The sequence below is a fragment of the Plasmopara halstedii genome, assembly GCF_900000015.1.
Source record: "Plasmopara halstedii genome assembly, contig: Scaffold_208, whole genome shotgun sequence".
NCBI classification, from domain to species: Eukaryota; Oomycota; class Peronosporomycetes; order Peronosporales; family Peronosporaceae; genus Plasmopara; species Plasmopara halstedii.
In genome coordinates, this window is record NW_020187129.1 from 211,440 (window position 1) to 223,816 (window position 12,377).

At 44.7% G+C, this 12,377-nt stretch overlaps 4 protein-coding genes across 4 annotated transcripts; 2 read left to right on the top strand and 2 right to left on the bottom strand.

Moving 5' to 3' along the window:
- Positions 1-1,371: 1,371 nt before the first annotated feature.
- Positions 1,372-1,768, bottom strand: PHALS_03035 (uncharacterized protein; the record flags this gene model as incomplete). The annotated part of the gene is made up of 2 exons (XM_024721357.1): positions 1,372-1,401; positions 1,463-1,768. The coding sequence occupies 2 exons, from the start codon at positions 1,766-1,768 to the stop codon at positions 1,372-1,374; spliced, it is 336 nt and encodes a 111-aa protein (XP_024572856.1).
- A 610-nt stretch (positions 1,769-2,378) lies between these two features.
- Positions 2,379-4,788, top strand: PHALS_03036 (Kinesin (KAR3 subfamily); the record flags this gene model as incomplete). The annotated part of the gene is made up of 5 exons (XM_024721368.1): positions 2,379-3,809; positions 3,876-4,102; positions 4,177-4,443; positions 4,512-4,689; positions 4,753-4,788. 5 exons carry the CDS (start codon positions 2,379-2,381, stop codon positions 4,786-4,788), a joined length of 2,139 nt encoding a protein of 712 aa, XP_024572857.1.
- Positions 4,789-4,950: 162 nt separating this feature from the next.
- PHALS_03037 (formin-homology 2 domain-containing protein) lies at positions 4,951-9,542 on the bottom strand (the record flags this gene model as incomplete). The annotated part of the gene is made up of 4 exons (XM_024721379.1): positions 4,951-5,121; positions 5,183-5,383; positions 5,462-5,938; positions 5,997-9,542. 4 exons carry the CDS (start codon positions 9,540-9,542, stop codon positions 4,951-4,953), a joined length of 4,395 nt encoding a protein of 1,464 aa, XP_024572858.1.
- Positions 9,543-9,707: 165 nt separating this feature from the next.
- On the top strand, positions 9,708-10,756 carry PHALS_03038 (uncharacterized protein; the record flags this gene model as incomplete). The annotated part of the gene is made up of 6 exons (XM_024721390.1): positions 9,708-9,748; positions 9,818-9,900; positions 9,966-10,114; positions 10,173-10,282; positions 10,342-10,433; positions 10,485-10,756. The coding sequence occupies 6 exons, from the start codon at positions 9,708-9,710 to the stop codon at positions 10,754-10,756; spliced, it is 747 nt and encodes a 248-aa protein (XP_024572859.1).
- Positions 10,757-12,377: the final 1,621 nt, after the last annotated feature.

Sequence of the window (12,377 nt, forward strand, 5' to 3'; positions counted from 1 at the left end):
GTACAACCTTATTGTTAATGCAACGGATCAATGCTATTTGAAGCATCCAAAAGAAAAAAAGAAGCATTTATGTTCAGCAAAATATTGGTAGCTGATCGATATTGATTCTCCTTTTATCGTTATGAGTGTCGATTAACTCGACCACCTGAATATACCACCCGAAGCAGACAATGGTGTTGATGACACACGCATATAATGTTCGTGCTGATTTTTTGATGGACACATTCACTGATTCATGTTGCGCAAATGTGTATTATCTCGAGGAGATTGAGCGCACTACCGATTCCGCGACACTATGACTGAGACCTAGACTCTCCAATATTTTAAAAGAATGCCAGAGGCAGGACGGACGTACACATGAATATATAATGGGTGAAACGAGTTACTATAAGACTGACTGCCTACCTACCTGTCTGAAGTCATCAAAACATACTTTAGACCTCGCTACTACGTTCGTAGCAACAATACGATGAACTAAATTTTTAAAGCGAATGCAAACACATCTTGTGAGCTTAATGAGCCTATGAATTTACTTGCCATTCGACGCAAAACGATCTGTTGATACGATGCAGTGTCTGAACCATCCCCTGTTGCTGAGCTGCCATCACCTCTGATGCAGCCAAATGATACTCAAACGTTTGGGGTCTTAAGCCAGTCAATATGACCGCGCATTTGATATCAGTTAAGTCACACAACAAAACTCTTGGAGTTTGGACGCGCTGCAATTACCGAGGAGGCTGGCAAGTTTGCTACCTGATGAGCAAGGGGTGACCCGCTTCATGTGGAAGAGATCGTGAGCCGATGGGTCACCGGAGTATGATTGTATCTTGTAAATGAAATAAATTCTAAACTCTGAAAGCCTCGGGAGTTTGAGATCCCACTTCGACAATAATGCCCTGGCTCTGTAACCGCTTACAGCTTGGCGCATCCTCCTTTGTCATTATATTCGGGAAGAAGAGACAGTGTCGCCCAGCGGGATAGGCTTTACACTAACAAGTGTGTAACGGAGTTACACATACCCTGGTAACAGGGGTGCGTGTCACACCAGATGGGCAGGGTGTGATCACACCCAAACAATAATACGGTACGGGGCTGGATAGCCAGTAGTTAAACATGTATTCAGATTTTACTCTATGTATTTAGAAAAATCTATGCATTTAAAATTTGGCGGCTTTGCGGCAGATTTTTGAATTTCAATGGAAGAGTAAATTAGCCTTGGGTTAAGGTTGTAATTACTCTTGGAGTAAGCTGATTGCGATCCGCTAAACTCGTACTTGTTTCAAGTATAGAACGAATGGTCGGTGACCTAACTTACGCTTTCTCTAAGCGCAAAGCTACGATAGCCCCGCTGCAAAGTGGACCCGGCTTTGGTCAAGATGAGAGACTTGGCTGATATTTTTTCTAGATCCCCGAAGACGAGCAGGACTACCGACAGCGAAAACTGAAGTTGATGAACTCCCACCAACTTGCCCCCATTGTTCGTTATACTCCACATCAAGCGAAGTATCACTTTAGTTTTACTAAGACTGACTTGCAAAGCTGTGAATCGGTGACGCCCCGCCTTCTTTAGCCCACATGAAGGTAAAGCATGATACCTTGCGATACCCTCAGTACCAGAACGTATTATCCTTATAGAGGCTACGGGATTACCGAGCCACTCCTGCTTTAGGCACATGCGTAATTTCCGGGGAGTACTCACTCGAGGGGTCATAAGGCGTTCGCAGAGCGATTTTTCAGCGCTCTGTCTCAGCAGAAGGATTGCTCGCATTATCATGTAAGGGCTTCGTCAGAGCGCAGCAGGTTATATGGGAGGCAAATTCTTGCTTAAGATCTACAAATGTCGCTGCAAGACTAGCACGATCTGCTTGCTGAATCAGGGGCGGCTTACTGGTAGCGAGGTGGACCTCGTCGTGAGCTCCACGGCGAGGACTCGGCCGTAAGGAACAGACATGCAATTCGCAGCTCATGTAAAGATGATGCGTAGCATAGAAAACGTCTCAACCTCTGATGTATATTCACAGACGGGAACTCGCTTTCTCACACGAAGGCTCTGGTGCCGGGTCGGGACTAAGTTGCTGTGATGGTTCTCATCGAAGAATACCCCAGCTTCCTCGCCGCCTATAGCTTTTGGAGAATTCCGATTCCGTCCATGTGTGGCGTGCGAGATCGACCACTATGCGCTTTTAACGTAGTCAATACTTCCGCCGTCCGCAGTCTCGTTACAGCGAGCCTCGAACATTGCAATATATATGGTCCATCTTTCAAGTTAGTAAAACAATATTTTTAGCATTATCATTAGGGAAAAATTTTCCCATATTCCATCTGAATCCTTTAAAAATATTTTGGCGCGCACTAAGTCCCTAGTACGATTTTGGATCATGGCTGAAGACAACGCCGAGACCACGCGCAAGCTGGCATCTCAACTACGTGCAAGTCTATCAGCGCTCAAACGTGACGTGGCTATATCATTTCGGCTCTGTAGTCACGACTTTGGTGTGCTTGGTACAGAGCTCGTCTCTGCACTAGAGCGAGGCAAAACGCGCGAGCGCGCGTCATTTGAAGCTTTGGCCCGCGAGCGTGCGGCTCGTGGTCACCTAGAGACACGGCTGGCCGAGACAGAAGGGTGTATCCGTGTGATTTGCCGCGTGCGTCCCATGCCGCCAACCAGCATCGGCTCCAGTGGTGACGATAGCGAGGGTTTGAGTCCTGATAAACGGCGCAAACGTGTACAGGTTGAGTCAGCGCAGGAGTTAAGCGTATATTCGCCTGTGGACGGCGCATTATACAGAAGCTTCTCGTTTAGCCGTGTCTTTCATGAGCAACATTCTCAATCCACAGTTTTTAAGGAGGTGGCGCCACTTGTGCTCTCGACAGTCGCGGGCCGACACGCCTGCGTGTTCGCTTATGGCCAGACCGGATCGGGTAAGACCCATACAATGCAGGGTACAAAGTGTGACAAAGGTCTGTACTATCGAGCAGCCGAGCTTATATTTGACTCGGTGGCACAACAGCAGCATGTCTATGACTTTCAAGTAAGGATTCAGATTGTGGAAATCTACAACGAGGAGATTTATGATTTATTGGCCCAGCCTTGCACCAGTAGCTGTTTAATAGGTACAGCGACAGCTTCTACTTCTATCGGCTTAGCTGACAGTACTTCGCCCACGAGATCAACCACGGGCTGTCATACCAGCGCCAGTAGTATGTGTGGTTTTCCGTCGAGAAACCTTTCAGCTGCTGTAGAATTCCGCCACGGTGATAATGGTGTTTATCTAAACAACGTGGAGACAGTCACAGTTTCGGATATCGAGAGATTTCATGATGCAATTAATCGAGCTATTTCCAGTCGCATGACGGCGAAATATGACCGCAGCAACCGTTCACACACTATTCTAATGTTTGATATTCAGCGTAACAGTAAATCAAATGGAGAGAAAGACACAGGCAGATTGGCTCTTGTGGACCTGGCTGGCTCGGAACGGCTCATCAAGACAGCAGATACACCCGCACTCACCATACGAGAATCGCAACACATTAATAAATCCCTTGCGGCTGTGGGTGACGTTTTATCAGCTTTGTTAGCAAAAGAAAAGCATGTCCCGTTTCGGAATTCAAAACTTACTCACCTTTTACAAAATTTGTTAAGCGGCAACCTGAACCGGACTTTATTGCTCGTGCATGTGAGCTCCAGAAGCGCTGACGTGCACGAGACTATTAACTCATTAAAATTCGCGTCACGTGTCAGTCATGTTCAAATGGGTAAATCGCGTCGCACCGAGCGAGCGGAGATTTCCAGACTGAACGGAGTGGTAAGAATCATTTAATTGTGAATGCTTGATATAGCTATTTCAGACTATGAGTATGGTGTAATTTAGGTCGCTAGCCAAGTCTCCCAAATTCAGACTCTCCAGGAGAAATTATCAGCAGAGCTTGAGTTGCGCAGGAAATATGAAAAAAGGCTCGAAGAGTATCGTCAAGATGAACATCGTCGTAAGCTTAAGGTTGATGAGACCAGAAAAGCTCTGCAGCAAGTGAGAACCCCTTCACCGCCAGAATTTCCACCTCCGATCACTTCGCGCAGGTGGAGCTTGTACGCTCAAAAGTGAGTAGATCAGCGAACTTCTGCAATTAATTGTTGCCCTTCTAATTTTATACGTGACTGATCGCATTTGAAAGAGAAAAACTCGCCAATGATCAAGGGTTGAATGGCATCGAGAACGTTGCCGAAAATATACTGCGCGGTAATGAGTCGTCACCGGAAACAACAGATGCAAAGTTACCGAACAACGGCAAGCCAAGTGGTATATCGCCTCCGACAATTTTTTCAAGGCGCCTAAGTTTGTCAGTCTTGGCCCCTAGAGAATCTAGAGCCAAAGGAAGAGATCGTTCGCTTCCAATTTCTGGAAAACGAAAACGAACTAACGTTTCCGAAAAAATTCGCAGGTAAATCTTGCCATCAGTTTACGGACTCAATGATATCAAGCTGATATTAAATCTTAAATTGGACTCAGTATTTTAAAAAAACAACGTGGCAATGATGCAAGCGCAATCGACTCAGACGCAGATGCTGATGGCATTACTTTAGCTTCCAAGCAAGTTTCGTTTGATTTGTCTCTAAAAACCATTGGAGCGTCGTCTTCCATACCATACTCGGAATCCAACGCCGCGACTAAAGCGTATCGAATGCAAGTTTGCATTATCACTGATTGTGGAAGGGCCGTTTCTTACAAACTGGTTGTTGTTTGTTCGTAGTCCCGTCGCTGGAGCGGTGCGTGTTTTGGCTTCTAATAGTGGGTCGTCCCAAACAAAAAAAGTCAAGCGCGCCAGGAGAAAATCGGTCGGATGGCGATGAGCGTCTCCCAAATCGAAGCACATCACAAAGAAATGAATGTGTACGACACAAAGAGGATCATTTCGCAAAAAGTTAAGTAAAAATTGACCAAACGTTAGTTAGCTATCATTGGAGTACCGCTTGTCAGTGCGCTCTAAGATAGGACGTGATTCCTTCGCAGTTGCCTCGGCAGTGACTTTTGTTGCTGGTTTAAGGGAGCTCGATCGCCGCACCTTCGAGCGTTCAGCCTCGTCCGCGGTATCGACCTCATTACGCGCTTGTTGGAAAATCTAACGTGCAGAACGCAAATATAACGTCAAAAAGTTTAGTGTTTGTGTGCTTTTAACGTACCGAACAAAAGGAGGCAAGTGTAGTAAAAAAATCAGTTGGATTTCGCTTTGAGTCTTCACCGAAGTAATTTAACACATTCGAAACTTCTTCTCTTGCCTCAGTGACTCCATTCGCAAGAGCGTGAATTTGACTTTCGATTTCAGAGGCAGCAGTTTGCATTGCCCTGATTGTGACCTTCAAGTTCTGGTCTTCGACTGCTTGCTGCTCAGTAAATAACAGTCAAACAAGAAGTTGGTTGTTTGAGTGGCAAACGCAATCCAAAACAATGACTTTTCATACCTTCTCAAGAAGATCCACTTCTGTTTCAAGGCCTTTCAGCCCCATCTGTAGTTTTTTGAATTCTCCATCGACAGCTTCGAACGACTCGCGTGCTGCGAGAGGTACACTGCGCAGTTCTGCCTGGAAGTCAAGTATCTGGGGGTGATTCTTCTTCGCTAGTCGGACTAAATAATGCAAAACAGTCGTCTTTTTATTGATGGCCTTGGTGTGCCCCAGCCGTAAAAGTGAGTCCACAGTAAAACCCTTAATTCCGTCATCTTCACCACTTCCATTTAGTGTATTGCCTAGCTTGAGTACCATGGCCAGCAATGTCTTCAGTAGTCGGCTGCTTTTTGCTTCTTCAGCCGCCTTTCGCAAATGTGCCACAGAGGTAGCAAGTTCCGTGCTACGCGACGCAAAAGACAATTTGTACACCAAACATTCCATTCGCTGTGCATATCGCCGCACCTTCGCTATCTCAATAATAAACTTCTCGGCCTGTTTGACATGCCACTTATGATCAAAATTTACAAGTGCTCGGGTGATAGAACCTTACCTCGCCTAGCATATCTTTATTCCCTGTATATCCACAAACTAATGCGACCTCCTCCGACGTTGGCAAGAATTCGCTAATACCAATAAGCTGCTCATTTGTCAATCCGCTTTGGTCAAATCTTGCCACAGCATCAGCAATCTCGACGTATGAAAGCTTAATCCTGGCCAGCGAGATAGCGGCGTTCATAGCACGCTTTCCGTCGATCAGTGTCACTGCCTGTTTCCGCTTTAAAGCTTTTGTTTGTCCACGAGCCGAATTCTTTTTTACGCTAACTGAACTTTGATTAGCAAAAAAGAGCGCTTCAAGCTCATCCATATCCATATCAAAAGATACGTCATCATCTTCGTCTTCCCAAATCGTCTGCTGATTAAGATTGCTCAACCGATCCTCAGATATTGCTTGCCAGTGCAGCTTCTTGCGTGCGTGTCTAACCTTTGGCACAACAGGCACTGTTGATGCGTCAAAATTCTTACAGGAAGACAGTTGTGAAACAAATGCATCAGGCCCTAACTCGAGCGCTCGAACATCGACATGTTCGGTCATCATTTTTTGTCTAACAGCACCATCTGGTAGCCCCATCTTTAGCATTTTGAAATACTTCGAGTAAATCGGATCATCCTGAAGTTTGACGCTAGTCGCGAAACGAAGCAATTCTGAAACAAGCCCGTTACCACCTATATCCAAAGCACGCTCGTCAATGCTTTCGGCTTTCATCTTTTGGCGCACAGCTCCTTCGGGAAGCCCCATTTGCAGCATTTTGAAGAACTTCGCGTACTTTGGATCATCCTTCAGCTTCACATGATTTAACGAGGTAGCGGCTTTCTTGCCTATTTCTGATTTTGGCAACTTGCAGGAAAATGCGCTATTGTCTTGGTCTAATGCACGCCCACCTTCGCCATTCACTTTCATATTTTGATCAGCTGCCCCATCAGGAATCCCCAACTTCGATACTTTATCATATTGGACGTGCAGGTCGCGGTCGCCTGACGATACATTGTCGATGGCAGTATTTTTGTTTCTGCTTTCAGGCAGGTGCGCGCTTTTGATACCATTTTCGAGATTTGCCTCGTAGCGTTTGATAGCAATACGGCCCTTTACTTCTTCGTATATCGAAGTGGGACCAAGTTCTAAAATAATTGGGTCAACCCCATCCATGATAAGTTTTTGCTCTACAGCTTCTTTTGGGCATCCCATTCTTAGCATTCGAAAGTAGCGCGCATAAACCTCCATGTCCTTCAGCTGTATTTTAACATTATTCACTTCTTTTTCCACGTTACAGTCGTCACTTGCGGAATCAACGATCGGAAATATAGGCTGCAAATTCGAAGGATCGACACCATCCATCCGCATGCAGTTTTGAACTCCCTCGAATGGGACTCCACGTTTTAGCATCAAATTGTACTTGGTATCTTCACTTCTAATCAGCGACCTATTACTTGCAATATTCAATTCATTTGCCGCCTCCAAATCATTTTGCGCAGCAGACCTTACTTCCAGTTTGAGTGATTCAGATGCAGCGGCGGGAACAACTTTGTCTTTTTCTGACACAGCTGTAGCGCTCCTGATGTCTGAACTCCTTACTGCATTTATGAGATCTTTGAGGGATAAACCGCTCGTTGCGAGAAAATTCTTCAGCTGACAAAGTTTTTTTGGGTCTGCTGAGTCAGATTCTTCTTCCATCGAATGAGTCGAACTATCACAAGCTGTAATTGTGCTATGCACGTCCTTCGCGCAACTTGCATTAGTGATATCTTGTGAGTTTGCCGGGTCTTGACCAATCCAATCAGCAGGAACCAATTTCATATTTGATGGAATGTCTCTAACTGCTATAAATGCTTTTTCTGGATTCGGAGATTTTGGAAAACAAACATCGCATTCCCATGCACTAAAAAACTTTTTAACATATACAGCATGATTTGTTCGATCACTCGTAGTTGTCAGTCCAAATGGAATCTTTCGCAATCCCACACATGTTGTGTGGTAGTACTTTCCGCACTGCCCTGCACACTTGACAAGCTGCGATCGCATCATAAAATCATCTTCTTTGCACGTATCACACAACGATAACGTCAGAGCTGTATATTGTAAGCGCTTAGACTGCATTGTGTTAACTTCTGCCGTTGTTTGGCGATGAAGTGCAGGCTGCTGATCAATTTCGGAAAGAAGGTCTTCTTTTCCACTGTTGCTACCTGTCACTTGCTCTTTATTTGCTACTATTTCCGCTGCTGCCTGAGCACAAATTGTCGACATACCTTTAGAGTGCAGCAAGTCCAGTGCCACATTTGGTGCGTTCTGAGAGCGTTGCAACGCAAAAGTCGTTGATGTCTCTGAGAATCCCATTCGGACAAAATTTGAATGCATTGCAGGATCCGGCAGAACGACATGGTGCTTAGTTATTTCCACCAGCCCTTGCCATGTCGCGCTGTTCCCTGAAAAGTCCTTCCTGAAAAAGTTTCGAGACATTTGTGCACTGCTTTCGCGCAGGACTAAATCCACTGAAAACTGATCCTCATCAAATCCATGCTCGTATTGTTTCATCAGATCCAGATCGCGTTTTTTAAGCGTCACAATTCCGGGAAATAGAAACAGTGTCGAGTCTGCATACCTGAAAAGCACTTTTGAGGAAGCGTCCACATCAACTGCATCGCCGTAATCGTCTCCAAATGAGCACACAATTGTAAATCCACTATCCAGCTCAATGCCGTTCTCCCACAAGATGGCAAAGAATCCATCCTCTTCGTTCCAGTCTAATACCGGAGCTTCCCGTTTTTCTTCACCTTGTAACTCTCTAGAGCAAAATACCAGCTTGTAGTCATCCCAGATCTGTACACATGGTTGCAGTTCCACGGGAAGCTGTCGGAATATCACGGCCTTAAGCAGCAGCGGCCTGTCATTTGACGGCTTCTGCTGTAAAAGGGCGTGAAAACTCGTAAGAAATCTTTGGATAGACGGCGGTGTCTTTTTCTTGAGTGCATGCGGTGTGAGTGACATCATGTCCCAGCGCTTTCTGTAAAACTCGACAAAGGCTATCGTTGGATTGTCCGCGAGCTTTGCGAACAGCAAGTAGCAAGCCACTACGACGCCACAACGAGTCTTTCCAGTCTGACAGCTGATAAGTGCTACATGAAGTGGATCAAGCGACAACCATGCATTCAAGGCATAACAGATGCGAAAAATGAGGTCTAAGGGAGGAGTGTGCGCCTTCATGCCGTCACGTTCCCAATTAAACTCAAGCAGCTGCTCATGCAGCTTGTCAGCCACAAGCTGTCGCCCATTATCGTCCACATCATCGAGAGAATTGAGAGAAAAAAACATATAATGATTGCGGTGGTGAGTTTCCAAATATTGAGCCAGATCATCAGCATTCACCAAGTTGCGCTTCTTGTCGGTTGGGGTATCGCAGGGCGCGCCAACGACCACGAGTCGCTCAGTCATGAATGTGAGATTTAGAGAGCGAGCATCTGGAGCACGCACTTCGCCTTGGCTACCACGAAGTACAAGTCCTGTGTCAAACACAGAGCTTGTAAGGCGGCGCAAAGACTCCATGAGTGCGGAATCGAAAATGGTAATGCGTAAGTGTAGCCATTTCAACTCAGATTTCTTCCGACGTCCCGATTCTGTTCCAATTACAAAACGACGCGAAAGTAACTGCTAAACAAACAGGGATGCTATTGACGAGCTCACTTAATTTAGGTTTGATCCTCTTTCAGAATGGAAGGACAACGATCGGATCGCACTTCGGAAGCGTGGAAGCGAGTGCTGAGTCTGTTTACGTCAATGTCTTTAGGAAGTGATGTTTATTGAGCTTTTTCTAACGGCAGAGCGTTCGGGAGTGACACTGAGGCAGGGCGGCTGCTGAAGAAGCTCTATTGCGGCACAAACAAACCAAAAGTTTTGTATCCAAGTATGAAGTTAGTCGCAAAAATGATTTAGTATAAAGCTGATAAGTACGGCTACTTGATGCTGCAGAACCAAAACAAAAAAAAACGCGAGAGATAACGGTGCCATTTATTCCTGGTGGTGCAGTGGCAGGTGCCAGTGACTCAAGAACGCATCAACTGGCGGCAAACACTTCGAGTCGAGCAATAAAGACTCCTATAACCACTGCAGCCCCTACTGTGGGTGGTCAGGATCTGTAATCGATATATGTTAAAAGCTTGACTCGATATTTTCCAGATGCACCCGATCGATCGTCTCACGACACACAAAAAACCGCTATATAAAATTGAGAAGGAGGTTAGCGAGATTAAAAGGCAGATAGAGGCACCCCGCATGAGCTGCCTCAGGTACCAGTTCGCACCGTTTTGTGTATGGTCTAGCTGATAATTGCTTGTCGTTTGGCTAGACGCGCCCCAAATCAGGAGAAAGAAAAACTTCAACAAGCTTTCTCCTACGCTGCCGGAAGCATATTGCCCCGCGATCTCATGCCCGGATCTGGTGCGTATTTTTGTTGCGGAAATTGCAGGATTCACTTACCGGTTAATGCAGATCAACTTGACCGAGAACTCGCACATGCTGCTGGTCTGCGTAACGGAAGATCCCCTAAAGATTATCTAACACAGCTTGAAGAGATATACGATGCGGTTCTTCAAGAAGTTGATTCACGGAAGAGCTTCATATCCGAGATGATCGCTTTGGGAAAATATAAAGAGACTGCTCTTGTCGAACGCGAAATTTTGGACCGAACAACTGAGCTGCGCAAAATACATGCGCTCATTAATAAGGAGAAACAGCTAAGCAGTAACAATGACGGCCATTAGTAAATATCTTCTAGCCAATTACTCGATCGACGTTAGGTTCACTTGTTTTATGTTAATCTAGCATGAGAGCAAAATATTATTTCATCATAATCACTTCTTTGGAAGGAAACGATTTGTGCACATTTTGTTGGTAATCAGCGGTAGTTTGAACAGCGCAGGAAAATTGAAAAAAAATTAACTAGTCTTTTTATTGCCAGATTGAAAATATGGTCACATTAGTAACAATTTCTCCAAACTTCTGAGCCGTTCAAAACCCTGATGTTTCGCAAAACATGATCGTGTTCTGATAGTGGAGATTTATCGCTATACACACGGTAGATTGCCTGCATTTTGCATTCTTGCCTACACACTTAATCATGAGTCTAAGAACCCGATAATAACTAACACCTTGTTCATATAAACCCACATTTCAAAATACTAATCGTCGGCTTCTAAGGTATTTTTGATATTTGATCGATATTCTTCGCTCTTCAGTATTTCTTATCTTGTGTTTTTGATATGCTTCGTTTTTTCTAATTTGAAAAGGAATGATAAATGTATACCACCAAGAACGGAAACCAAGTATAAAGACCTCGGCTTAGTAAGTACTACTGCATCCTCAACAGCTCAGCGTATCGCTGTTGATAGTCGGATTTGATTCGATAAGAGTAGATCAAAGAAAACTCTGGCTGTATCAAGGTCGCCAAGAATGCGATCAATTTGAGTTCTGAACATACACTCGATGTTTGGATTGAGAGCCGAAGTTAGCAAATAACGTGACTGGATGTTTTGGCGATTTCTGAAGCAAATCTGCTCATCAACTTATTACAACAAACAACTTTAACTCTAAAACACACCAAATCGGATCGTTTGAGGTAATGTGTCACAATGTCAATAGTTGTCAGCAAAGCGTTTGCACCTTACTTGACAAAACATTTAACTGATAAGTACTATGCGAAAATCAAAAATTCGCACTTTGTTGTTCCTGATTAGGAAGTAGTACATTATGCTCAAATAGCATTGGATTAAGACACTTTAAATATGCAATTTACGCAGTGAGCCCTTTAAGCCTCTCTTTGACTACGCTCTACTTCAAACAGATGCTGGCGTGATAAAAACGTGCTCGCATTCAAGTCTTGCCAGTAGAGGTGCTACTTGTAAAAACGCTATACCCTTGTCATGTCCATAGTGAAACTACTAGGCTATACGCCGTTAGTTATTGATACAGAGCATGCGTCGTTGCGCACAGCGATGTTGTCACCATATCTCTCACAGATGACAAGCAAAATGAGTTCTTACCCCGATTTTACTTACTTTAGGTAGGTTATCACTTGCGGTCCCCAAATGTGGAGGCGTGTAGCGGGGCTGCCGTAGCGTTGCGCTTAGAAGAAGCGTAATTTAGGTCACTGACCTTTCGTTCTACACTTAGAACAAGTACAGTTAGCGGATCGCAATCCTCTTACTCCAAAAGTAATTACTGCCTTGATTCAAGGCTAATTATTCTTCCGTTTTCAAAATCCAAAACTGATTTCTATTTATTTTTATTTGCGGCAAAGCAGCCTAATTTTAAATGCATAGATTTTTCTAAATATATATAGTAAAATCTAAATACATGCATAACTACTGGCTACCCAGCCACATA